The sequence below is a fragment of the Neophocaena asiaeorientalis genome, unplaced genomic scaffold, assembly GCF_003031525.2.
Source record: "Neophocaena asiaeorientalis asiaeorientalis breed wild unplaced genomic scaffold, Neophocaena_asiaeorientalis_V1.1 scaffold79, whole genome shotgun sequence".
Classification (NCBI taxonomy): Eukaryota; Metazoa; Chordata; class Mammalia; order Artiodactyla; family Phocoenidae; genus Neophocaena; species Neophocaena asiaeorientalis.
The window spans coordinates 2282327-2310177 of NW_020175402.1; the positions used below are offsets into that span (position 1 = coordinate 2282327).

General features: G+C 48.5%; 1 protein-coding gene and 1 pseudogene across 2 annotated transcripts; both read left to right on the forward strand.

Moving 5' to 3' along the window:
* The first annotated feature begins 2551 nt into the window (after positions 1–2551).
* LOC112414382 (elongation factor 1-alpha, somatic form-like) lies at positions 2552–14226 on the forward strand (annotated as a pseudogene).
* A 2658-nt stretch (positions 14227–16884) lies between these two features.
* Positions 16885–21085, forward strand: RPL11 (ribosomal protein L11). 2 transcript variants are annotated; one of them, XM_024766738.1, is made up of 6 exons: positions 16891–16989; positions 17716–17866; positions 18883–18989; positions 19296–19427; positions 20464–20574; positions 21007–21085. In XM_024766738.1, the coding sequence occupies exons 1-6, from the start codon at positions 16984–16986 to the stop codon at positions 21034–21036; spliced, it is 537 nt and encodes a 178-aa protein (XP_024622506.1). In that variant the 5' UTR covers positions 16891–16983; the 3' UTR covers positions 21037–21085. The 2 variants fall into 2 exon arrangements, with proteins under 2 accessions (XP_024622505.1, XP_024622506.1); XM_024766737.1 differs by having other exon boundaries at positions 16885–16989; positions 20464–21008.
* Positions 21086–27851: the final 6766 nt, after the last annotated feature.

The following is a 27851-nucleotide window of genomic DNA, read 5'->3' on the forward strand; positions in this document are numbered from 1 at the left end:
CAGGCCTAACCCATTTTGTGATCTAAGCTTGGCCACAATGCTTGCCATTGAAGAGGTCTCAGTAATAATGAACAGACAAGAGGAACAAGGGAACAGACAAGAGAAGTAACAAGATCAAAGATAATAAATCAGTTGTAAAGACTCCCAGTTCTGTTTCAATGGTACAGCTTAGCCTGAAGCACTGTCTTGGGCTGTTTGGCAGAATTTAAACCCCCTCAACCGTGAGATCAACTGGAACCTAAGGAATGATGATGCTGACCTTTGCTGACCCTCAGGACTTCAACCAACTAAAGCTTGGACTCTGTCAACCTTTCCCCCAATTCTATGCTGAGTTCTCCTCTGCTCAAGCCCCCTCATGAATATGCATGTACCCTCAGCTTAAAAATTCCCCAGTTTTGCTGCTCCAGGAGACACCGCCTTGGGAAAGATCTCCGGTGTTCTCCTTACTTGCTGCGAGTGATAAATCCGTCTCCCGTTCCTTGGCTTTGTTGTGTCTTTTGGCTCAACATCCACCAAGAGGTGAACCCAGTTTTCGGGTAACACTAGGGCCTCACTTTACCTTTTATGAACTTGTGGGAGTTAACAGCCAAAAATTTCTGTTCACATAAGAAGATGCAAAATAATTAGTAAACAGCAAAGCTTAGATGAAGTTGAAATTAACTACATCATCCAACCACCCACTCACAAATCCTTTCTCTACCACCACCTGTATCCAAGAGGAAGGACCAGAATTGGTCATGTCATCAGCAAAGGGTTTAGTAACAGCCCCTCAGCTGTCCCCAGCTCCCAATCGCCCTGGTTGTAAGGATATTTTATTCTGCGGTTTGTGGTTAGAGCGCCCCCATGTGTTTCTACTTCGCCTTAAGTCTTTTAAAGCAGGGGTCCCCAACCTACCCCCCGCCCCCCGGCCACGGACCAGTACCAGTCCATGGCCTGTTGGGAACAGGGCTGCATAGCAGGAGGTGAGCGGCGGGCATCTGCCACTCTCCATCGCTCACATTACCGCCTGAACCCCCCCCACCCCCAGAGTCAGTGGAAAAATTGTCTTCCACGAAACCAGTCCCTGGTGCCAAAAAGGTTGGGGACCGCTGTTTTAAAGGACCTACTGTATTGCCAGCATCCTGTGGATTTATAGTGGGGGGAGGGGTGCCGTATCTCCTAGGATCACCACAACACTGAGAGGTAGTTGGAAACCTGGGCTCAGACGGGCTGGAGGACCACAGGAGAGTGGTAAAGCCAGGGTTCTAATCCAATTAGACCAGCGTGTTCTTTCTGCCACCTTTCCCTGCATCACACTGGTCTCTGGGCACAGAGCCTGGTCCTCAGGAACTGACGTGTGGATGGCTCCAAACGCTGGCATTGTGCTGGCCTCACACTCCAGTCCAGTAGCTCTGACCCTCAAGCCTGGGGGCAGCTCTTCCCTCAGGGGAGAGAGACCCCTCCAGCTCATCTTCCCCTCCAGGTGCCATCCTCGATATTCACTTAGTGACCCACTCCCGGAGGCTAGGACCCCAGAGATGAACAAGGCTGTGGCTGCAGTCACGTCCCTTCCTCCCTTCAGACGTTAATTCGCTGAGAGGTAGAGCCATGCTCTGGCTAAGATGCTGGGGTCAGACAACCTGTGTTCCAACCCTCGTTCTGCTACTTTCTCACCGGTGGTCCTGCCCCTGAGCCTCAGCATCCTCGCTCTTCAGAGAGTTAGTAGCAGCATAAAGGGGGTGGTGCACACAGGGCTCTGGGGGCAGGGCCTGGAAGGCGGTAGTCGGCGATTCTGCATTTACTCAACAAACTCAGGGTTTGCAATGGGTCGAGCTCTGTGCTGGCTGGAGACAGGAATGAATCCATTTGCTTCTTGAGGCCCAGGACGACCCAGGAGGCAGATATGTAAAAAGCTAGAGCTCCCACCCTTTCCCATACACACGCCTGAACGCCCAGGGACAGCAAGTACAGGACCGCCTCCGGACCCCAGGTTCCTTCCTTCCCCTCCCATCCTCAGGCCTGCCTTTGACCCTTGGGCCATCTCTTAGTGCCCAACCTGGCATTGGGAGTGGTGGGGAGAGGGTGTCGTTCAGCATCTCAAAGCCCACAGGTGCCTCCTTTTGGTGGGCAGTGGGCTCACCCCCTCCCCACCTGAAACATGACAGCCCACCCCCTGAGAGCTGCGCCCTGGGTTTTTCCCACGTGGTCCAGAGGACCAGTGGGAGCCAGTGGGGATGTGGGGATGCAAGAGGCAGGCCTGGGATGTGGGCTGTAAAAGGGGGTGGGGCTGGGCACCCGGTGGGTCAGCTCTAGATGCCAAGAAGCACCAGGGGCTCTTCCTGACTCAGGAGGTAGACATGACCCTCTTGGAGCTGCGGGAGAGACCAGAGCAGCCTCCCCAGGTGTGAGGTGTTGGGGAGGCCCCCTTCCCCTTCCTTCCTGGCCAACTGTTTTCTTCTCCTGTCTCAACCTCTGCTGGCCCAGTCCCAGGGAAGGTGAGCTAGGGGCAGGGGCCCTGAGCACACCTGTCCTTCTCTCTCCCAGCAGCTCCCAGCATGGGCAAGAGATCAACATCGTGGTCATCGGCCACGTGGACTCAGGCAAGTCCACCACAAATGAGCGTCTTATACAAATGCGGGGGTGTCAACAAGAGGACCATCGAAAGGTTTGAGAGGGAGGCCTCCGAGCTGAGGCTGCTGTGTCTGAGTGCCCCCCGCCCCCTTTCCAGGCTTGGTCTCCCTGGGAGGGAGCGCTTATGCTGGGGGAGGGCACAGCCCGCTCCCGCTGAGCACCTGCTGCGCTGGTAGGTGCTTTTCTTAATCATTCCAGGCAGGTGGTGTGGCTGCCATTTTCCAGGTGAGGAAATGAGGCTCGGGAGGGTTAAACAGCTCGCCTGAAGGTGGCGCCAAGGTTTAAATTCAAGTGTGCCACACTGTATCTCAGGAGGTAAAGCTGCATCCCCAACATGCCGCGGAGCAGCTGGGCCCGTGAGCCATGGCCGCTGAGCCTGAGCGTCCGGAGCCTGTGCTCCACAACGGGAGAGGCCACAACAGTGAGGCCCGCGTACCGCAAAATAAATAAATAAATAAATAAATAAATAAATAAAAGGGGGAAAAGGATTCATTGGCCGTGCATCTATTATGGATGTTGAGGCAGCCCCTGGAGATACAACGGCTAACATAACAAGCCTTGTCCCCCGGGAACTGTTGGTCACACACCATTGTGCCACATGACCAGCTCAGTAACTGTGTGGGTGCTGCAGGAGCCCAGGGCAGGGATAATGAACACGGCCTGGGAGGCCCTGAAGGCTTCCCAGAGGAAGGGACACCCTCTGAGTCTTGAGGGAATGAGGAGGGTATCCATGGGCCACGAGGAGACCAGAACAGCAGGTCAGAGCACCTCAGGTGGGGTGCGATTGACGATAGGGGGACATGGGCCTTGACAGCCCTGCTAAGGAGTCTAGCCACTGTCGCTGCAGCCACTAAAGGACTGCAAGTACGGGAATGACGGGGTCAGACAAGTCTTTTAGGAAGAGCACACTGCGGGCAGCAAAGGGACAACAGACCAAAGGGCCCCACACTGTGGTCTGGGAAGCCAGTCAGCAGGTTGTTGCAGCTGAACAGGTGAGCAAGAATCCTGGCCTGGGATCAGGCAGCAGCAGTGGCGGGGAGAGTAATGGATGGAGTCCAGGGGCGCGGAGGTGGGGGATCCACAGAACTTAGGGGTTAGCTCTAGGTAAGAGGGTGAGGGAAGAAGAGGAATTCCTGGCTTGAGAAAGTGGATGGTTGGTGAATACCAGAGGCGGAGCTGGTCTGGGTCTGAACGAGTCTGCCCTAGATGTGTGACACTTGAGGTGTCCACGGGGCAGCTGTATATTGACGTCTGGAGCTCGGGAGGGAAGCCCAGGTTGGAGACTAGACCACAGGAGTAAGCAGGGCACACGCTGTGGGAAAGGGTAAGGGACAGAGCCCTGGGATGGGTGGAGAAAGAGAAGCCCATGCAGGAGAATGAGAACGGAGGGCCAGGGAGGTGGGTGGAAAACCTTGGAGAAAGTTGAAGAAGCATGTCAACAAGATAGGAGGGGTCTGAGAACCAGCTGCTGCAGAGGTATAAATGAGGAGGATTGAAAAAAGACAGTAATTAACAGGGCATACATTTGTGCCATCGGCTACAAAGATCCCGTTTTCCTACTCTTGGCTTCCAGAGGTGCCGTCAGTTGCTGTGGAGCCACTTATGTGGCAGGGGCCAGTCAGGAAAGCTTTAGAACCCTGAGAAAAGACGGGCTGGCCCAGAGCCAGTATGGTGGAGCATAACCGAGAAGTTCATGGAGAAACAAATGACCGGATGTGGTGGTTCTCAAGTTTTTGGGTCTTAGAAACCCTTTATACTCTTACAGGGACCCCAAAGAGTTTTTGTTTATGTCAATTAGACATATCTACATTTACCATATTCAAAATTAAAATTGAGTTTTTAGGGCTTCCCTGGTGGCGCAGTGGTTGAGAGTCCGCCTGCCGATGCAGGGGACACGGGTTCGTGCCCCGGTCCGGGAGGATCCCACATGCCGCGGAGCAGCTGGGCCCGTGAGCCATGGCCGCTGAGCCTGCGCGTCCGGAGCCTGTGCTCCGCAACGGGACAGGCCGCAACAGTGAGAGGCTCACGTACCACAAAAACAAAAACAAAAAACTGAGTTTTTAAAATATTTAATTCATTTTAAAATAACAGTATGGGGACTCCCCTCGTGGTGCAATGGTTAGGAATCCACCTGCCAGTGCAGGGGACACGGGTTCGAGCCCTGGTCCGGGAAGATCCCACATGACGCAGAGCAACGAAGCCCGTGTGCCACAACTACTGAGCCCGTGTGCCACAACTACTGAGCCTGCGCCACAACTACTGAAGCCCGCGCGCCTAGAGCCCGTGCTCCGCAACAGGAGAAGCCACCGCAATGAGAAGCCCGCGCACCGCAACAAAGAGTAGCCCCCGCTCGCCGCAACTAGAGAAAGCCCACGCGCAGCAACAAAGACCCAACGCAGCCAAAAATAATAAATAAATAAATCTATTTTAAAAAAATAACAGTGATAAACCCCTTACATATTAAATAAATATCATAGTTTTGTGTTTGAAAAGTAACTATTTTTCAAAACAAAAAAATCTTAGAGCGGTGGCATTGTTTTACATTTTTTGCAGGTATCATTAATGTCTGGCTTAATGGCAGACAGCTGGATTCTCTTATCAGCTTCTGCATTAAATCTGTTGCAATTTCATGTCATGTAGCCTCTAAAAACCACAGCTAGAGGACCTGGAACCACTCTTTGAGAACTGCTTATCTAATATATATTCTAAACTGTGGGAGACTTTATACAAGTTCTAAGTCAGGACACCTGGGTTCTAGTCCTATCTCCTAATAAACTAATTCATTTTCTTGAAGAATCCACCTGGTCTCTGGATTCTCCTGATCTCCACTCTGCCTTCAGGGCCTAGCACAGCACTTAGAACTGAAATGAACAAATGTTCAGGGCCTCCCAGCTGGCAAGAGGCAGAGTACACCCTAGACTAACATGGTAACCTGTATATGCTACAGAATTTTTAGTAGCCTCATTTTCACCAGTGCTGAAAGAAATTCAACTTACCCAGGATCCCAGGGGTAATTCTCAGTCACAGCTACCATTTAACACAGGGTAATGGTTAAGAGCATGAACTTTAGTGTCAGATGCCTTGGGTTCAAATCCTGCCTCTGCTGCTTATTACCTGTGTGATCCTGAGCTAGTCAGTTCATTTCTCTATTATGTCATCTGTAGAATGGAGGTAATAAAACTTCACTGAATCGCTGTGAGAATTCAATGAGATACTCCATGTTAAGTACTAAAAACAGCGCCAGGTACATGGTCAGCATTACATACATGTTTGCTGCTGTTAATTCAAGGCTCACTGTGGCCCTGGGTCATTCTGACTCTAAAACTTGCTCTGAAAGAAAAGCTTAATTGTACAAGTAATACATTCTATTATTTTAAAAATTCAAAGGCATCTCCATACACTGCCCTGTTACTGTCTCCTCTGACTCTCACCTTACTTGGGAACTTTCTTCTTGGTCGGTAGGCAGATTTGGAAGGCAGAGTGACCCTGGGGTTTTCCCTCCCACTCCTGGCCCAGATGGGCAAAGGCTCCTTCAAGTACACCTGGGTGCTGGACAAGCTGAAGGAGGAGCGGGGGCATGGCACACCACTGACATCTCCCTGTGGAAGTTCAAGACCAAGACACACTACATCACCAACATCAATGTCCCGGGTCACAGGGACTTCATCAAGAACATGATCATGGGCACCTCGCAGGTACCACCAGGGGGGGCTGTCTGCTCTGCCATGGGGGCCCTGCTATGGGGATGGGCAGTGGTTGTTCTAGGACAGGTCTGAGTTGGACCTTCCTCTCTGTCCCTCAGGCCAGGCAGACTGCACTGTGCTGACCGTGGCAAGTGGTGTAGGCGAGTCTGAGTCTGGAGTTGTCAAGAACAGGCAGACCCGTGATTATGCCCAGCTGGCCTATACACTGGGCGTGAAGCAGCTCATGGTGGCAGTCAACAAGATGGACATCACAGAGCCTCCTTACTGTAGGATGCGCTTTGAGGAAATCAGCAAGGAGGTGAAGGCCTCTCTCAAGAAGATCGGTTACAACACTAAGGCTGTTGTCTTTGTGCCCATCTGAGGCGGGCTTGGGGACAACATGACAGAACCCAGCACAAAGGTGAGGGCGGATGGGGGCAGGGCCAATTACATGAGACTTTCCAACTCAAATCTTTGGGCTTTTCCTAGAATATAATACCTAGGATTTAGAGTGTGCTTCTAGGCCAGTCACTGTGAGTGATCTCCATCGCCATGGGATACATGATTTGATTTCCATTTTACAGAGGAACAAACAGAGGTAACTCAAGACTATGTGACTAGTAAGCATAGAGCTTCACTGTCCAATATGGTAGCCACTGATTATATGTGGCTATTTAAATGATTAAATCAAATAAACGCACTTCCTTAGTTGCATTAGCTACACTTCAAGTGCCCAACAACCATATGTGGTTACCATATTGGACAGTGAAGTTATGAAATATTTGTCACTGCAGAAAGTTCTATTGGGTAGTGTTAGCAGAGTCTAGAATTCTAGCCCATGCTCACTGCGTCTAAGCTATCCTACCTCTCAGGATGGGTTAGGCAGTTATGCGGGCAATATAAATGTCTAAGATATAGTCACTGTGCCCGTGGATCCCAGAATCTGGTAGGGTTTAACATTCCTAGATGAGTGTCACCCTACTAAGGAAGTCTAGCTCTAGCATCAGACCTGGGTTCAAGCTCCATTTCCATCCCTTGCCCACAGTAAAGGGACGAGGGAGGTATTAATGCTCTGGGACTTAGGACTCACTTCATGGGGTTGTGGGAATTACCTGGGAGATTCCACATGGGCAACTGTTCACACAAACAGTTGGCGCTCAAGCGCTAACTGCTACTATTTACTGCATTTGCCTAAAGCCTACCTTTTCTATAACTGACTTGAGGATTCTTAAGCTTTTGCTCCCCGTGTACGTAGCTATCTTTTTCTGACTATAAAAGTAATGTCTAACATTTTACAAGGAGCATATCATGCAGATATGAAGCATAAACTGCAATCCCATGGCTTAACAGATAACCTAGTTTTCATGTAGTTCTTTCTCGACGTTCACAGCTGGACTCAAACTAAACATAATATTCTATAACACTTCTAATTTTTAAAATTTCCTTGCCATTTAAACATGTTCAGGGGGCTTCCCTGGTGGCGCAGTGGTTGAGAGTCCCCCTGCCGATGCAGGGGACACGGGTTTGTGCCCCAGTCTGGGAAGATCCCACGTGCCGCGGAGCGGCTGGGCCCGTGAGCCATGGCCGCTGAGCCTGCGCGTCCGGAGCCTGTGCACCGCAACGGGAGAGGCCACAGCAGTGAGAGGCCCGCGTACCGCAAAAAAACAAAAACAAAAACAAAAAAACATGTTCAGGGGCTTCCCTGGTGGTCCAGTGGTTAAGACTCCATGCTCCCAATGAGGGGGCCCAGGTTTGATCCCTGGTCAGGGAACTAGATCCCACATGCTGCAGCTAAGAGCCCCCTTGCTGCAACTAAAAGATTCTGTATGACAGCTAAAGATCCCACATGCCGCAACTAAAAAAGAACCTTCATGCCATAACTAAAGATGCCACATGTCACAGTGAAGATCCCGCGTGCTGCAACTAAGACCCGGCACAACTAAATAGATAAATATTTTAAACATGTTCAATAGTTAATGAGTGTGTTTTTTTTTTTTTTTTGCGGTACGCGGGCCTCTCACTCTTGCGGCCTCTCCCGCTGCGGAGCACAGGCTCAGCAGACATGGCTCACGGGCCCAGCCACACCGCGGCATGTGGGATCTTCCTAGACCGGGGCACGAACTTGTGTCCCCTGCATCGGCAGGCGGACTCTCAACCACTGCGCCACCAGGGAAGCCCAATGAGTGTGTTTTGTATTGAATCTCAACATACAGTATTTTGTTTAGCCATATCCATTATTAAATGAAAATGGTGATTAATGATAGAAGAAATTACTATGTGACAGATACCAGACTAAGCACTTTACACATACAGAACCCCGTGAAGAATGCATTTTATTCCCATGTGAAATAGGAAAACTGGACACAGTTAAGGAATAGCCCAAGGGCACAAGCTTCTAAGAATACTGTTTCTAATTTTATTTAAAATTGCCATAAGCATTTTGGTAAATAAATCTTTGCATGTGTCCTCAATAACTTAATTAGTATAATCTCTAACGAAACAAAGGGTAGGCATTATTTTGGAGTCTTCTGACATACCCTGCCCAATTGCCCTTGAGAAAGATTAGAACTGCCATTGGTAATGTGTTCCTTTGGACAGTATTTGAACGGCTGCACACAGGGCACTGTGCTTGGTGCTGAAGGTACCACAGTGAATAAGAAGCAGCTCTGCTCACAGCACTCACAGTCGTGTGTGTGTGTGTGTGTGTGTGTGTGTGTTGGGAGTGGGGAATAATATCGTGTATGATGACAAGTGCTGAGAAAAATCTAAAAGGTGAAGGGACAAGGTAAGAGTGCATTAGTGGTAAAGGGGGACTCATCTAAAATGACAAATCTGAAGTTTTTGATGTCTGTTTCCCCACACCGACTTTTTTGTTTGTTTTTGGCTGCGTTGGGTCTTAGTTGCTGCACGCGGGCTTTTCTCTAGTTGTGGCGAGTGGGGGCTACTCTTCGTTGTGGTGCGCGGGCTTCTCACTGTGGTGGCTTCTCTTGTTGTGGACCACGGGCTCTAGGCGCACGGACTTCAGTAGTTGCAGCACGCGGGCTCAGCAGTTGCAGCACGCAGGCTCTAGGCATGCGAGCTTCAGTAGTTGTGGCACGTGGGCTCACTAGTTGTGGCTTGCAGGCTCTAGAGCGCAGGCTCAGCAGTTGTGTCTCACGGGCTTAGTTGCTCCGCAGCACGTGGGATTTTCCCAGACCAGGGATCAAACCCGTGTCCGCTGTATTGGCAGGCGGATTCTTAACCACTGTGCCACTAAAGAAGTCCCACCCACACCCTGAGTTTTGTTATACATTTCAGCTAGTAAGATAAGGGAGTTTCATGCTCATGTCCTTTTGAGCATTTATTAGGCACCTACCATGTTCTAGATGCTAAAAGAACAAAGCATGCAGCCAGTGGACTAGATGGTAGACTTGGAGTTTAGACTCAGCTCTCAAATACCTGTGACATTGAACTCCTCGGTTTCCCCAGCTTTAAGATGGAGATGATGCCAACCTCAAAGGCTGTGCAGGTCTGTGAGTTGGCACAGAGCTAAGTGAGTTGCCAAGTTCATCAAATTAATTGAAGAGCTCATCCTCATTGAGGAGGCTGGTGTTTGATGAGGAGGCGGCCTCATTATCAACTCCTGGTTTAGCCATCTGCCAGTCATGGGTCCTTTGGCGACCTACCTCTGACCCTCAATTACCCCCTCTGGAAAAAGAAGAGATACTTTTATTTTTTTTACAAGTTTGAATTATTTATACAAAATTACTTATTAAATTTTTTCAAAGCCTCCTACCTCTCCCCTCTCCCCCATCCTCTATAAGAGTTGAGTGTTAATAGAAATGGTAGCCTTCTTCCTTGGGCCACTAATTTTTGAGTCCATGAGGCGAGATGTGTTCTGTGTGGCTTCTGTATTGCAGAGCTTTGCTTCTCTTCCATGGAAGAAGGCTTCCTTGACTGGAGCCTCCTTCCTCATCCACTGAAACCTTCCCTGACGCCCCTTCCCCACCCTTTCACCCATGGCACTTGTTGCCTCTTCCCCTCTGAGAGTCTCACTAAGAACTGAGAGTTCACAGAGCTTGCTGTGAGTGCCCTCAGGGCCAGGGCACCTACCCCTCTCTACAGTGCTGTGGTAGGGGCCGGTGTTTCCTTTGATACAGGTGGGATACTGAAGTTTTGAAGCCTAGACGTTTGCTCAAGGACCCACGGCTGAAAGGAGGCACTTCATCAGGATTCCAATTGTCTGCCTGACCTATAAGGTCCAAGTGCTGACCAGCTCTTGGTCAGCCCACCTGGCCCTTAATATCAACCACCTTGATTCTTTCTGTATGTCCTCTGTCCTGGATTTCCAGTTAACTGATATATCTTTGAAGGCAAATATGATGTCTCTGATGAGCTTTGGGTAGGGTTTTAGAGGAGTAAAGACAATGTCTGCTTAAAAGGCCTGCATACAATGCACTGTCATACTGAAAGTCCTCTTCCCAGAAGGTCTTTTACTCCATAATGTGCCCTTGCTTATAAGTCTGCTTCCTTGGGGAGCATCTTAGTCTTTAGAAGGTATGAGCGTTGGAGTATCTGAGTCTTGTTCTCCTTCTTATTACTAATGTTTACTTAACTTTGCTGAACATTAACAAGTCCTTTCTCTTCTCTGGACCTCAGTTTCCCCATCTGTATAATGAGCAGATGGAATGGGATGTAAGGGCTATTCAGATTCTAGGAATCTCTGCTTCCTAAAACGTCTGGGCTCAATTCAGGGGCAATGCCTGCGAGATGTGGAGTAATTGCCACCATTTAGGGGCACATAGTACGTATCAAGTATTGTGCTTGGTGGGCTGAGTGTGGTCTTTTGTGTCTTTACACTGGTCTGCCAGTAGGCAGTGATATTGCCGTTTCACAGATGAGGAAGCCCAGGCTCAGAATGCTTAAAGAAATTCCTTGAGGTCCCATGTTAAGTGCGGGCTGGTACCTGGGACAGGCTTTCTCAGGGCTGAGTAAGGTGCACATGTGGTTGCTTTTCCAGATGCCCTGGTTCCGAAGCTAGAAAATTATCAGGAAGGAGGGGAACGTGGTAGGCACGAAGCTACTAGAAGCGCTGGACTCCATCATGCCGCCTGCCTGCCCTACAGACAAGCCCCTGCGGCTGTCCCTGCAGGATGACTGGGGGTGAGCACATGCTGGGTGGGGGTACTTGAGGTTGAGGGCCCACTAGGGTCTGGTTTCTCTGTCCCTTCAGGTATTGGCACCATGCCCGTGGGCCAAGTAGAAACTGGCATCTTTGCCCCCTGCAACATCACCACCGAGGTCAAGTCCGTGGAGATGCACCGCAAGGCCCTGGCTGAGCCCCTTCCTGGTGACAACATGGGCTTCAATGTGAAGAACGTGTCCTTAAAGGACATCAGGCAGGGCAACATGGCAGGGGACAGCAAGAATGACCCGCCCTTAGAGATGGGAGCTTCCTCTTCCAGGTGAGAAAGCCCACTTATGGGTGTCCTCCTGAAGTGGCCATACCATCCTGAGAGCAGAATGGGTCACTGGGTCATTCAGGAAGTGGTCACTGAGCACAGGCTCCATGCTGGGCTCTTGTCAGCAGTGTAGGTACAGTCAGTCTGGGTTAGTACCCTGACTCTGCAATGTATTTGCTGTTTGCCCTTGAACGAGATGATGCATTTTGGTGACCTGGTTAATTTCCAAAGTATGATCTTGATACCTTAAAGCAGTAGTTCTCAAACCAAATGCATTAGAAATCACTGGGGAAGTGTTTCAAAAATTCAGAGTCCTAGGGCTTCCCTGGTGGTGCAGTGGTTGAGAGTCTGCCTGCCGATGCAGGGGACACGGGTTCGTGCCCCGGTCCGGGAAGATCCCACATGCTGTGGAGCAGCTGGGCCCGTGAGCCATGGCCGCTGAGCCTGCGCGTCCGGAGCCTGTGCTCCGCAACGGGACAGGCCACAACAGTGAGAGACCCGCGTACCACAAAAAAAAAAAAAATCAGATTCCTAGAACTCTCCCTAGTGGTTCTGATTCAGTGGGTTTGCATGGAACCTGGGAAGCTGTATGCTTGGACCTCTCAGGTGTTTCCTTGACCCAGAGTCAGAATATGAAGCCCTTTCTTTTTTCTTTTATTTTCAATTTGGCCACACCACGTGCCATGTGGGATCTTAGCTCCCTCTACAAACCCGCGCCCCCTGCAGTGGAAGCACAAGTCTTAACCACTGGACTGCCAGGGAAGTCCCATGAAACCCTTTCGTAATGCAATGTCTAGCACATTCTTCTTTTTTTAAAAAAAAATTAATTAATTAATTTAGTTTTGGCTGCGTCGGGTTTGTTGCTGCCCGCGGGCTTTCTCTAGTTGCGGCAAGCGGGGTTACTCTCCATTGCGGTGCACGGGCTTCTCATTGCGGTGGCTCCTCTCGTTGCGGAGCATGGGCTCTAGGCGCTTGGGTTCAGTAGTTGTGGCACACGGGCTTAGCTGTTCCAAGGCATGTGGGATCTTCCTGGACCATGGATCGAACCCGTGTCACCTGCATTGGCAGGCGGATTCTTAACCACTGCGCCACCAGGGAAGCCCCTAGCACATTCTTCTTTGTGCATGTGGAGGCTAGGACTACCTTGCAGTGACCCTGGGATTATTAAATGAGGTGATGTATAAAACAGCTGACCTGGGGCCACCTAACAAGTTAAGTAGCTATTATTATAATCCATTTTTCTAAAAGGTGGGGGGAAGTAGTACACATAATCATATCTATCGCTCATAGACATCATTTATACCCAGCTCTGCCACTTCCTTGCTATGAAATTTTGGGTTACACAGCCTCCCTGCTGTGAAAATTAAAGTGAAATGAATGACATTTGCTTTGCACGGAACTTGGCATACCCTATAAACATTCAAATATTCACTATAATTTAAAATGTGTCCAAGGCAGCTGACCCCTTAGCTGGTTAGAGCCACCTCCTTTGAAGGATGCTTGGCTAATACCCTCCTCATCCTCCGTCCCCCCCACTTCCCCCCGGTTCCAGGTGATCATCCCCAACCATCCTGGCAGCATTGCAGCTGGCTACTCACCAGTTCTGGACTGCCACAGCGCCCAACACCTGCAAGTTTGCAGAGCTGAGAGAGAAGCTTGACCGGCACTCAGGCAAGAAGCTGGAAGACAGCCCTAAAGCCCTGAAGTCCGGGGAGGCAGGCATCACCCAGATGATGCTGAGCAATCCCATGGGCATGGAAAGCTTCCCTGAGTACCCACCCCTTGGTAAGGCCCAACAGCAACCAGCTACCGGGGCTGCTACCTCCTCCTCCCAGCTCCAGGGAGCCAGTTGGCCAATGTGTCACACCTGAGCTAGGAAGCAGAACCTGGTCAGAGGATCTGAGTACCACGTCAGAAGGGCCCAGAAAGGGAAAGCAGCTTGCCTAGTGTCACAACGGGAAGGCAGGGGCCACTTTAGAGCCTTGCTAACTCAAAGTGTGGTCCGTGCACCAGCAGCATGGGAACCCCCTGGGAGTTGGTTAGAAATGCAGAATCTCAGGCTCCATCCAGACCTGCTGAATTCAAATCTTCATTTTAACAAGATCTCCAGGTAACTGAGGTGCACATCAAAGTCTGAGAAGCACTGACCTAGAGAAGGTGAGCAGTAAAGAGATGAGTAGGGACTTTTTTTCCTTCCAGTACTCTCTGGTGCAGTAGTTTTCAAACCTAGTGGATTACCAGAACTACTGATGGAGCCTATTAAACCCAAAGGCTCAGATTCCCCAACCTCTTAGACTCCCCAGTTATCTTAGGCACGACTGGGCTTGAAGCACAAGAACTTTCTGAACTCAGTACACAGGGAATGGCACTGCCTACTCTGTGCTAGGCTCTGTGCTGAATGTTAGGCTGTCAGGGTCACCAAAGCCATGGAGAAGAAAGCAGCTACTTGAGGCATAGTCACCAAGGCGGCCATAAAAGCCGCCAAAAAGTGAGTGGTGACGGCTACTCAGGCCCCTCCAGGCCAGGGGCAGCCCAGGCAGAGCCACACCCGGGGAAAGAGTGGCTCAAGGAGGAGACTTGGATGTGCTCTTCTCTTGCCTGGGCTGTCCTAAACCTCCCCTGCTAACTGGGTTTCCTTTTTGCTGATGAGTTTCAGACATGGGGATAAAGCACAACAAGTCATTTTGCCTCTGCTTCTACTGACCTGGATGTGTCAAGCAAGGAGGAAGCAGAGGGGTGTTGGGTCTCATTCTGCCCCTCTGGCTTCCTCCTGCGGGCCTGACTGGTGCAAGAACCAGGGAGCTGGGGTCACAGGGAGGAAAAGGTGTAAAGGGGGAAGCCGGGGGCAGCTTCTGGCCCTGGCTTAGATGATCAGTTCCTAGAACAGGACTGGACTCTGGTGTTAGACCCCCTGACTTAAATAGTGTCTATAAACGTTACTGAACCTCTGTGTGCCCATCTATAAAATGGGAAAACAATAGTATTTGCCTCCACAGGGATGTTGAAGTTTGAGTGAGTTGGTGCCTACTGGGCACGGCATATCAGTATCAATTAGCTATTCCTCATTACCACCTGTGGGTACTGCTGTCCAGGGACTCGGCTGGAGAAAAATTGTAGTGGGAGGGAATGAGATGGGAGGTCTTGAGGATAAGCTTTTATGTATCTTCCTAGGTACATGTTTCCCTGAAATTATTTTCTCTACTTTGATGATTTCAGAGTTACAGAGAAGTTGCAAGAAGTCCCACATATCCTTCATCCAGATTCTCCAAATCTTAAATTTACCACATTTGCTTTATCCTTTTCCCTCTAAATATACATTTTTTTCTGAACCATTTGATAATAAACTGCAGATATGCTGCCCCTTTCCTCCAAATACTGAATGTGTATTTCTTTTTACTTTTTATAATAGCAAGTAGTTTGAAAGTTTACTGAGGTTTTTAAAAATTATTATTATTTATTTGGTTGCACCAAGTCTTAGTCATGCCTCGCCAGCTCCTTAGTTGAGGCAGGCAGGCTCCTTAGTTGTGGCATGCGAACTCTTAGGTGCGGCATGCTTGTGGGATCTAGTTCCCTGACCAGGGATCCAACCTGGGTCCCCTGCATTGGGAGCATGGAGTCTTATCCACTGCGCCACCAGGGAAGTCCCTGAATGTATGTTTCTTAAACCTAAGGACATTATCTTATGTAACCAAGCTCACATAATCAGGTCAACATTAAATTACCATGCATACATTTCTGAAGTCTACAGATTTTGCCAGTGGGTCCAATAATGAGCTTTATAGGAACAGAAAATGCAGGATCATGTGCTACATCCAGCTGTCACATCTCTGGAGTTTTGGAGAAGTCCCTCCCTTGGCTCTGCCCATCCTAGGGGTCTGCCTGAGGCCCCTGCTCTGCACTAGTGCTGGGTGCTTGGTAGAGAAGGCTCAGAGGATAGGCCTTTTCTCTTTGCTTTCCTCCATCAGCCCAGCTTCCCAGAAGTGTCCTTTTGTCCCTAAGGATGATACAAGGAGAACCTGGGGGCTTCTACCTCCCCCACGGGGATGAGAGAAGGAATTATGGCTGTAGAAGAAAGCCCCTTCACTCCTTTTCCACCAAAGCCCTGTATGCTCTCCTTTCTCCATTTGCTTCTGTCAAAGAAACCCCCTGACTCACAGCCAGCTTCTGTCTGGGGTGTGGATCTTGGCACACCACCCCCTTGGGTCCTGCTGATGAGGATTTAGTGCAAACCAGGGAGGCCTGTTCCTGTCTGAGGTTGGAGTACTTGTCTGTCAGACTAATCTGTAAGCCATCTTTGTGCCTGCAGGATGACCCTCTCTTCATTATGCACCATGTCTAACACTTTTTGGGGGGAGGGGGTTGCTTGAATATAGTGGGTTTACATTAATAAGAATAACCCACTATATTATTATTGTTATTATTACCTCATTTAATTTTCACAACAACCTCAAGTGATATAAGTACCAATGTTATTTTTGTTTTGTTTTGTTTTTTTTGCGGTACGCGGGCCTCTCACTGTTGTGGCCTCTCCCGTTGCGGAGCACAGGCTCCGGACGCGCAGGCTCAGCGGCCATGGCTCACGGGCTCAGCCGCTCCGCGGCATGTGGGATCCTCCCGGACCAGGGCACGAACCCGTGTCCCCTGCACCGGCAGGCAGACTCTCAACCACTGCGCCACCAGGGAAGCCCAATAAGTACCAACTTTAAAGCTGAGGGAAACTGAGGCTGAAGGAGATATAATTAGTAACCTGCCCAAGATCTCATAGCTACTGAGCTAGCCAAGACAGCACCACATCTGCCTGTCTTCACAGCTCAGGACTCTTAAGCCAACACTCTGTTCTAACTACTGTTTAAATATTTAAATGCCATTTGTTTACACTGTTACAGAGTAAAACTGTTACTTCATAATTTGCATAAACTGACAGTGTATTCTGGCAGTCTCAACACGCCAAGAACCACCCGTACCAGAGGCTGTGGGCGGGAACAGCATCCCTGGGGACCGGAAATTCAAGGAAATGCCAGTTCAGGGAGTTTTAAAAACCGGTTTTTGGATAAGCCCACGCCCCAGTGGTCAGCCAGCGTCACTTGCAGTTGACATCTGTGTCCACGAGGGGGAAGCCGACTCTACGCGGCTCCAGACGCGCCTCTCTTCCTCTCCCTCATCTCGCTGGTTAGCCTGGGAAAAGGGTCCGCCTTCTGGCCCATAAGGCCCTGGCTCAGAAGTCTCACTTTCTCTTCCTGTTTCCCGTCATGGCGGTGAGTAGCCGAGGTGTGGGTTTGCTTCCCTTCATCCGCTTCCATCCACGGCCGGCGGAGCCTGCGGGGGTTACCTCTCCCGCCGCCCGAGGAGAACGGAGCCCGCGATGCCGGCCGTGCCGAAACTGGCAGAGCCATACGAGCCGAGGGCGCGGAGCTGGACCGTGTCACCTTCCTCCCATCCTCCCAGGAGCAGGCTCGGGGCAGCCGCGGGAGGCCCAGAAGCACGGCCCGCAGGCTGCAGCGAGGGCCAGTGGAGCGATCGGAGGGGTGTCTGGGACGCGGGGTTCGGACCTGTTGCTGGGCCCCGGGACTTGAAACTTGCCTGGTGCTGGGGAGCCTCAGCCGGTTCCTCCTCGGGGGAGAGGCCAGGCTTCGGGGGACGCTGCCCAGCCACGTGCTGTTTGCTCACCCCTCACCGGCCGTGTAACGGGGCGCCCTCCGTCACCTTACACTTTGAGCCCCTTGGGGTTCACCCGCGTTGTCTGTAACTTTTCCGCTCGGTACCTGTTCTGTTTCTGTTCACCCGTTCCGTGCGTGGGGGAAGGAGAAAACAAGACCCCGAGATGTCTTCCTCGGTGCTACCCACACAAACATGGTGCTAATTCTTGAACCTTTAGGGCTTTCGGGACTATTTGGGATGAGCGGAAATGCGCTAAGTATAAATATTAGGCTGGCAGCTCTGGCGGGGTTGTGTGTGTTGACGGCTGCGCTTCCCTGTTGCAGCAGGATCAAGGGGAGAAGGAGAACCCCATGCGGGAACTTCGCATCCGCAAGCTCTGCCTCAACATCTGCGTGGGGGAGAGTGGAGACAGGCTGACCCGGGCAGCCAAGGTGCTGGAGCAGCTCACAGGCCAGACCCCTGTGTTCTCCAAAGGTGAGTCGTGGCTGGCAGGGAGAGGGCCGGCGGCTGGGGATGTCGGGATGTTTCTTACCTCACCTGCTGTCGAGCCTGTTTTGTACCCATTTTGAAGGTGATATCTCTTTAAAGCATTGCCTTCCTGAGCTTCCCAAGAAGTATCTCCCTTCCAACATAGGAGTGGTATTGGAATACCAGATTTTGTATGAGCCGAGATTAAGCTAAGACTAGCCCAAGTAGAGGTTTTTGCAAGTAACGAGAGTATGAGGTAGTGTGGAAATGTTGGGAATGCAGAAAATGGTATTTGGCTTGATTAGCAGTTAGGGTTACATAGGCTACAACTAGAACAGGGCTGTGTCCCTAGACTAACCTGGTTCGCATCCCGGCTCCATCACTTGCTAGTCTGTGACTTTGGCTTCTCTGGGCATCAGCTTCCTTATTTGCATACAGGGGATGGTAGTACTTGCATTACAAGGTCGCGGGGGACAGGACAGGTTATGTGAAATGCCTGCTGCATACCAAGCACAGTGTAGGCATTACTGTTGTTACATTTTTTGTCTTTAGAGTTTCATTGCTTTGGGGTAATGGAATATGGCCAGTCCTTGGAATCACAGCCTGCCTCTTACTACCAGCTGATCTTGTGCAAGTTAACCTTTCACGGCTTCTGTGAAATGGGGATACAATAAGGCTTTAGCAAATATTAGCTATTATTAATAAACATTATTAGTAGAATGCATGGTCATTTTCCTTTAGCTTATACTGGTTATGAACTTGCCCTCCCTGAGACTTTGACATTATGGCTCTGAGGTCTTAATCGCTCAAGTATGGCTGAGTGACTTGGAAGTTGGAAAATCTGTTTCTGTGTTACAAATGAATCTGATTAACTGATAAAAGTTGACACTGATTAGAACATCACTTTAGAATGTGGATGGATACTTAATGTCGCTTTGGAGTCATGGAGATGATTTTCTGGGGAAGAGGGGAGTGCAGTGAGAGTATGATAACAGCTGACTCCTCGTTACCCCTGCCTGCAGCTAGATACACCGTCAGATCCTTTGGCATCAGAAGAAATGAAAAGATTGCCGTCCATTGCACAGTCCGTGGGGCCAAGGCAGAAGAAATCCTGGAGAAAGGTCTGAAGGTGAGGCCGATCCCTCCGTGGGATAATACTGAAGAGCCCTAGCTAGCACACAGTTTACAGTGCTAGTAGTTACACTTAATGTTCTGCCTTCTGACTTTTTGAACTTCTAAAGGGTTTTTCCCTTCCCTTTGAAAGTTAGTAGTTATATGAAGTCCATAGCTGTGATTTGGTGTAGTGGGAATATCAGATTTTGTTGCTGGCTAGATTACATTGAATTGTGTCTTGGGGGCCCTGAGTATTGCAAGCTGAGCTAGTTATTGCGGGGTAGAGTTGACAGGGAGTGATTGCTGCGTTTTTTCCCCTCAGGTGCGAGAGTATGAGTTAAGAAAAAATAACTTCTCAGACACTGGAAACTTTGGCTTTGGGATCCAAGAACACATCGATCTGGGGATCAAATATGACCCAAGCATTGGTATCTACGGCCTGGACTTCTATGTGGTATGAATACTTAATCTTTTCTACTCCTGGTCTGTGAGAGTGGAATCTGTTCCTCCTTTATTTCGTATGTGCTATCTTGATGGTGACATGTTGGGTTGGGGCTCTGAGTGTTGTCTGTCTTCTCTCCCTTGGGAAGATACACCTCGTTAGTGGCAGGTGTGGGGATATAGCACTGTGAGCTAGATGGACAAGATCCGTGACGTTTACGGTCTAGGATCTAGCTAGCGAGCATTGATGTTGCTCAAAGGTGAGCGAAGGAAACGGTTCCATGCAGCCACTGAACTGAAAATTTGAGAGACGGTATTGGGGTTGCATGTGGCGTCTGGGTTGGCTGCACTGAGGCTGCCCTTTCCCTGCTTCTTCCCTTAGACTCTGGGAATGGGGTGGCTTCCATCCAGAGGACATGGAAGCAGGTTTGACGATGGGGCTGTTTGCTCAGGATGGGGATTTTAATGGAGACATGACCATTTGTGTCACTGTAATGTTTTGGTCCAACCATCAAAGTAAATAAATGGCAAAACCCTGAAGTCCTGACTAGTGTGAACCTGAAGGATGGCAGCAGTCTTCGTACTAGATTTGAATATCCAGAGAAATGGTGGTGAGAGTTGGGTGCCCATGGGGGATGACAAACCTTTAAGAAGCACTTTTGAGCTGAAGCAGAGGAGAGAAATAGTTATTTCTTTGTGCTTCTTGAAAGTTTAAGATTTCTACAATGCACATGTTGGAGTAAAATTTATTTGCTTTTTTTTTAAAAATAAAAGTGCTTTGGGGTATGGGGGCAGTGGTGAATCCTTAGCTACCATTGGAAGTTAGGTAGGGGAGCGGGGAGGAGCTGCAAGTCCAGCCTCCAGAGCAGACCTATAGTGTATAGGAAGGCGATGTGTCATCTAGGGTGCAGGTTCCATCAGACACTGAGATCATGGGTCTCTTGGGCCACCAGGTAACTCTTGAAGATCAGTCACTCCAATGTGTGAGTCTTGTCCGTCTGCTCTTGACTCTGAGCTGGCTAGGTGACTGTTGGTTATTCCTGGGACAGGTGCTGGGTAGGCCAGGTTTCAGCATCGCAGACAAGAAGCGCAGGACAGGCTGCATTGGGGCCAAACACAGAATCAGCAAAGAGGAGGCCATGCGCTGGTTCCAGCAGAAGGTAAAGCTTGATCTATCCCAGGTGAAGTGGTGGAATGTGGTGTTGGTGAATGGAGTTGGGATACGGGGATGCAAAGTCTAGCACCCTTTGGCGGGTAGCTCTTTTAAAGGTGGAACATTTGGGCAGCTTGGAAAATGGGCTTCCAGGGTTGGTGGTTTAAAAGAACACCCAGAACCAGGCTTTCTCCCCAGCCCCGTGAATGCAGCTAGCTGGAAGGGGAGGAATATGGCTTTAATAGGAGCCCCTTTTCTCAGGGTATAGTGCAGTTGAGCATAGTGTAGCAGTTGTTAAAGATGGCCAGCTTCCTGTCTGGGGATGTGGGATTCAGAGCCGAAGTTCATGGACCTGATTTGAATTCTTGAACGTTAGCCATTGCTACAGTCTTTACTGTTAACCGCCTGTTCTGAAAAAATAAAATCTGTTCTCTTTCAGTATGATGGGATCATCCTTCCTGGCAAGTAAATTCCCGTTTCTATCCAAAAGGCTAATAAAAAGTTTTCAGTGAAATGTACAATTACTGTTGTGTGTTCTGTGAAAGAAGCCTGGCCATATTCAAGTCCTTGGACCTCAAGCCACTTAAAGCTTCGATGGGAGTAGCTGGTAACAACCCTGTCACCCCTGATTGGATGCCAGTGTTTCGTGGCAGATCCAAACCTGAGAACTTCCGCAGCACGGTCTGTGCTCACCACACCCTTGTTGACAGGCTGTGGTGCAGTGACCCCGTGGAAACTGACTGTAGAGGGGAGGGAATGGTTGGGGCTGGGTTTGAATTTAGAGCCTTGATTAAAGTGGGGTGCAGGGCTCCCCTCTGTTCAGCGATTCTGCTCTTCATTAGAGGTCTTACCAGCAACGATGTCTGAAAGGATCAGAGGCTTTGGTGTGGTGCTTGGGGTTAAATATTGGACTCAGTTTTCCTTTAAAATGAGAATCTAGAGATGATGAGACTATAAGTAGAGAAAGGGAGTGGTCTTTGAGACACATTGCATGGATGTGATTCCTCGCCCTGCATTTTATTAGCTGTGTTTAAATCTGCCTCAGCTTCCCCGTATGTGTCGTGGAGGCAGTAATGGTTATCCCTCAGGGTTAAACGGTTTGATACTTGTAGGATGCTTAAACTTGTACCAGGCACATAGTGCTCAAAAGGGATTAATTTTGTGTTATCATCTGTGAGAAATGTTACTCTCAACCAGTTTGCTCCCCCTTTGGTGTGAAAGTGGAACGTGTCTTGCCTGTACTTTACCAGGTCACTGAAGCAGTGACATTCAAAAGCCACCATTTCTCTATTGGACACAATACTTGGCCAGTGGTTCGTAGTTTAAATTTTGAGCACAAGTTAACTCAATAATTGACTCACTTGTGACTAATGAGCTCAGTTGTCCCTGGGCCACCTTTTCGTTGCTGTTAAGTGGTTCTCTAATTTAATAGCTGCCTTCGTAGGTATTTTTAAACCTTGAAGTTATTTGGTATGCCCAACTTTTTATGAAGATACTACTTAGTCTTCCTGATAAAGTCTTAGGCATCAGATCCAGATGCTTAAAGGAGAGAATCATGAAATGTGTTAGCATAAACTTTTTGTTTCACTTAAAACATCAATGTGCGTTCACTTCTCAGTCTTTTACTGTGGGCCACCACTTTGTAAATGGAGTAAAGACTTGTGAACGAGCCCCGTTCTTGTGATTCAGCTTCACTTTTATAGGTGGGTGCACCTCACTGTTTAACATCTGTAGTGACACTAACAGCTACAACTGGAATAAGCATCTTAGAGAACAAAGTAACTCTGGGTGAGTATATGAGCTAACTAGGACTGGGTGCTAGCTGCTGTGGGAAGTCAGTATATTTTCCAGAGGTGGGAGTGTATGCTAGCTTCATCTAAATAAAGCACTGCAGGAAAATGAAATGTAGAAAGTGGAAGTCCTAATCGTATTGCCGTCCTTGTGCTCTTTGCTGTTAGCCATTCGCCGTGTAGCTGTGTTTTTAAGCTGGTGGTACTATTTAGTTTAAGTGTACACCTGCCCACCCTCCATTTGTTCCTGCTGTATTGTGGACTCAGTTGAGTTCACTTCCCATTTAAAAATTAAACTGCCTGGGCTTCTGGCCCAGAGGAAGAAAGGCCCTAGGGAGTTTGGAGACGCGTTGGATTTTACTCATAGTTCGAGCAGTGGTATTTTAGGTGAGTGATGAAACAGGTCGGGAACTGGAACAGGTGAGGAGGCTTCCTTAACCAGTTTAGAGCAGCAGTGCCAGGAAAGCTTACCCGCTCTCTGATTAGAAGCTTGGCTTCCAGACAAATGTCACACAGGGTCTGAAGCATTGATGTTTGGGTCGAGCTTGCTTGGATCACTTGGGGGTTGTTAGAACTCCTATAGGCCCCACCTCAGACCCGAATTCCTTTAACAAGATCTGTAGGTGATATGTATGCATACTAAAGAGTAGAAGCGCTGACCGCATCCTAAGGTCAAAACAGAGAGGGAAGGCATAACAGGGAGACTTCTTTAATAAGTTTAGTTTTACGAAGTTCCTGCTGTGTGGTTTTTCTCATTTCCTCAGCTACTGCCCATGAAAACTTAGGTAGATGTTAGGTGACTGGACCCACGCTACATGTGGTTGTCCAGAATAAGGTAGTGTCCCTGGCGGGCATCTGTCTATCCCAGTTTCAGGCTCGGGAACACCAGATGCTGCTTGGCTGAATGAATGTTGTAGTCCTGCAACTACCCTTTGGGGTAGAGTTCTCAAACTGGGGCAGTGTTGCCCCTCCCCGTCCTGGGGTATTTGGATATTTGTCGGGGTGGGCTTTTGGTTATCACAGTAACTAGGGCTGCTATGGGCTACTGGAGGTCAAGGGTATCAAATATTCCGCCATTCGGGACGATCACAAATGTGTGAAGTGCTATGGGGGTAGTTACAGGGTGGTTACTGATGACTTTAGCTACATGGTGGGCTAGCTAGCCAGCTGTGCAAACGCTAGCAGGTCCCAGTCTGGTTGAGGAGCAGCAGGGAGACCACAGCCAGAGGGAGCGAGGGAATAGTCAGGTCAGGCCTGTGCGGAGCCAGATCGCAGAGCCTGCCATTGGAGGCTCCAGCTGTTTTGGCGAGGCAGAGTTTAGGAAGGGAAACTAGGGCAGAAAGGGAGGGACCACGTGGGCTGTTGTTCCAGGGTGCTGGCACGTCATCCACATCGGATAGCCAAACGGACGGGAGAGATCAAAATCCAGCCAGGGAAGTGTAGTCACAGGAAATCATACATGTGCATATGTTACTGTTTTGAGCTGTTAGGTAGAAAATGTGCCAGATTACTTCAGTCAGAAATGATTGCATGAGAATCACAAGACTGAAGACAGTTTCTCCATTGGAAATGCTCATTCACAAACATGGCTCATGTTACCTTGCGGCCTTTTTAAAAAAAAAAAAAAACAAATTGAGAGGAAACTATAGCTATAATCTGTGCGCTTTTTTCTCCTCTTAACATAGGGTGTTCTCATGTCATTACAGTGGCTTCATAACGTGCCATCCTTTATGTATAGGCCATACTACCTTAATCCATGCAGCCAGCACCAAGTGTCAGGAATGTCAGTTCCATAGAACTGCCCCGGTAGAAGCACTGTCGTCCTGTTTTCTTGGCCCTGTGTCCAGTGAGTGTGTGTAAGCTTCTTGTGTCTTAAAGCTGTTGGATGGTGTTACAGAATTTCTGCTCTGCTTCTGCCAGCGTCGTGACCATAGGCAAGTAACAGCAAATTTCAGCCTCTCTTGCCCTCTATAGCAAAGCCTATTGGGTTTTGTGCTTTTGCCTTTTCCTCCAGCTTAACCACCCGCTAGTCCCAACCTGTTAAACTCCATGTGTACACAGAGGCGCTCTAGCCGACTGGTGAGTAAAGGCTGCAATGAGTAAGTAGGCTGCCAGAGGGGCCTGAGTCTGAAAGGCTTAAGGCCCAGGCCGCCTAGGTGAGTGGTGAGGTCAGGGCCCAGAAACCACCCGCAAGTAGTGTGAACTGCCTGCCGCCGGGGACCCAGCTGGTGCCTGGGGTACAGTACCGCCTTAAGAGCAGCGTGTTACGGGAACCAAGGTTGTGGTTGTCAGAGGGGAATCCAGCCTGAGGTACCTGGGGGCCCCAGGAAGACCGAACTTGACTGTTCAAGGTGCAGGTGCAGGAAGGCTTCGGAAACAAATGCAGATGGCTTGTGTTTTTACATATCCGAACAAAAATAATACGTGATTGTACCAATTAAGGACCTTGTATAACATGATCTAGGATTATATTTATCACTATTGGTTTAACTTGTTATGTAATAAATATATCAACAGTTACCTGGAATCTGAAAGTAGCTTAAAAGGCAAAAGCATTTGACGACCTAAGCAGAAGTGATGTTCTAGACTCTCCCGGTTACCCCGCTAAACACATTGCTTTGATAACATGACTTCTAACCCTTTTAATATTGTGGTGACTGTAGCGTATTTCTGTTTTTTGCTTTTAAAGATTGGTTCTGCTTCCTGTATTTTCTATGTGTGCAATTTCTTATGGATCTATATGTAAAAAACGGGGTGTAATTCTATGAGGAAATGAAATATGGTTTATACATCTATTTTCAAAATTCCAAATTTCTTATTGTACTCCAAAATAACTGAAAACAATCAGTTAATTAAAAAGCACCTATTAAAAGAAAAAAAACTGCTTCTGCTTCTGCTTAATCAATACACGGTATATCGCAGTGGGTAAGAGCGCAGAATTTGGAATTTAAGCGTCTCAAATCCCTTGCAGGTCCCTGGCAGATAGTGTAGACTTGCTTTCTACGAAAGGTCCCACTCGCTGCCACTTCACCCCTTTTCCAACTCTCATTTTAGGAAATAGCTGTGCAATAGTTGTTACTCTGAGGGTGGTGGTCCAGGCAATCACCTGGGGGAGAGGGGTATGCCTTCCCAGATGTTGGTTGGGATTCTTTCCTGACGTGCATATTATCTCATTTAGTTTTCATAACTATGAGGTGTTAGGATGATGAGGACATAGAGACCGGCTGTCTTTTTGTACAGTTTTATATAGCTCTTGTTGTAATAAGGTTAAACCTTTTTATAGCTTCTGTTGTAATAAGGTTAAACCACACATCTGCCCCTTGAAATATACTTCTATTAAATTTTCCTTGAAATTAGGTTGACGGGCCCACAAAATGCTAGCCTACATTCTCCAAGTCCCCAAGAGGGCTGACAATCATAGAAATGGAGTTGGTCTTTACTTTTCAAAGACTGGGTCTACAGGGACAAACACCCAAGTAACTACTGAGTTATAGGAAGAAAGTTCTTGAGAATGGGAGGTGTGTGCGTTTTGTAACTCACAAGGCTGTGTCTCACTATGCGCTCCCAGTGTCTGACCTCCGAGACCAGCTTGTTGCTCAGATAGGGCAGAGCCAGCAACACTGCCCCTTACTACCTGGGTGAGACTTCAGGCAAGTCAGCCAACGTCTCTGGGTCTAAGGTCTTGTGTAAAATAGGTCAACACCTACCTTTCAGGGTTATTTTCAAGAATTAAAGGTAGTATATGTAAATCACATAGTAGGAGCTGTTATCAGTATGTAAATATTACATATTTATTGAATATATATTCTTTGATCTGTGGTAGGCTTAAACGTAAGAGGTTTTATTCTGAGACTTGAGTGCTTCTCTTTCCTGGGAAAGGAAAGATGAGGATAAGGGTTATTCACTGTAAAGGCGCTGAGTAAGCTCAGATTCAGGGGCTTGTTTTCAAAAAACTGGACATTGAGAATGACAGTAACTTGGAGAGGAACCAGGCACAGCTTCCTGTTCTCTCAGTTCAGCATTTCTCTCCTCATTCATTCAGCAAATACTTGAGTGCTTACCTCCCTGAAGCATGGCATTGAACCAGACAGATACAGTCCTTGCTGCTAAAGTGGACAAAAAGTACACGTTCCTCCTTCCCCCACTTCTCAGGTAGAAAAAAAATCCAGTGTCCTTTTTAATGTTATGAAGAACAAAATAGGGCTCCTCCCCAATATTACAGTACAGTGATATTAACTATGCTTTTCCAGATCATCCCTTAGCACCACCCCAAAAATGGAGGGTTGGGATTTGCTCCTTCCCAGGGCATTCCAACCCCCTTCTTCCCCCTCCCCCAGTGTTGAAAAGCACTGCGTGAGTTGGGTCCTGGGGGCGGGTTTGAGTTCACAGAGCTCAGTTAAGTGTGGTCTAGGGCCACCTGCATCAGTCAGCTGTTAAAAATGCAGATTCCTGAACTCCACTCAGAGACTTGAACTTTGTGGGGCTTAGCAGTTTGCAGCACTGAAAGTTGAGATTCGTTGTTCTCTCAACAACAATAGCTTTCAGAGTTTTTTGACAACAGCACCTTGCCACACACACAAATTTTATATCACCACTTTATTAAATACATATATACTCACCTCTGAAAAATATTTCATGAAACAATACCCTTACTACAGGCAATGCATTCTCATTTTATAGTCTGTTCTGTTAATTTTTTTTTTTTCCTGATGCTGGTTCTAACCCATTAAATCTGCAGTTTGAAAAATCCTGCTTTCCAGGGTAGTCAGTTGTGTTGCAATCACAAAGTCAGAACTTCTGAGCTAGAAGAGCCCTCAGAGGTGATCTGGTCCAGCAGTCCCTAAGTCCTAATCCTTGCCCAGCACTGGACTGGTTGCGGGAGAATCACCTGAGACATATGTTTAAAATACAGATTCCAGCCCCAACCCCAAAGAGCTTCGAGGAGAAGCAGGAATCCTTTTTGTAACAACCTTCCTAGATGACTTCTGTGCACAGCCAGGTTTGAAAGTTCTAGGATGCAACCCTTATGCTATGAAGGCCCTCTAGAATGGCAGAGGATTTGAATTTGCCTGTCTGTATGTAGCGGGCAGAGTTTCTCAATTTGTAAACCACCTCTAGTTTATTTCTGAAGTACTGTTATTTACCAGATATTTTCTTTAAAAGTCATAAAAGGACCTGTCACTGAATTTACAGGTTTGACATGTTTATTATATTACTTTATATATTTTTAGTTGGCCATGCCATGTAGCTTGCAGAATCTTAGTTCCCCGACCAGGGATTGAACCCAGGGCCATGGCAGTGAAAGCGCTGAGTCCTAACCACTGGACCACCAGGGAATTCCCCTACTTTTAGTATATTTTTCTCCAGTAAATATACTAAATAGATATGTAGCTATCTAAAAAAATGTGTCCTACTTAAGTCATTTATTCTGTAAAGTTTTTGAGTGCCTACTATATGCCTGGCACCGTTTAAAGTTCTTAGGCTATATCAGCAA

Coding starts and splice junctions, on each gene's coding strand:
- RPL11 (XM_024766737.1), top strand. Junction 18,990..19,295: donor TCCTGGAGAAAGGTCTGAAG/GTGAGGCCGATC, acceptor TTTTCCCCTCAG/GTGCGAGAGTATGAGTTAAG. Junction 19,428..20,463: donor ACGGCCTGGACTTCTATGTG/GTATGAATACTT, acceptor TTCCTGGGACAG/GTGCTGGGTAGGCCAGGTTT.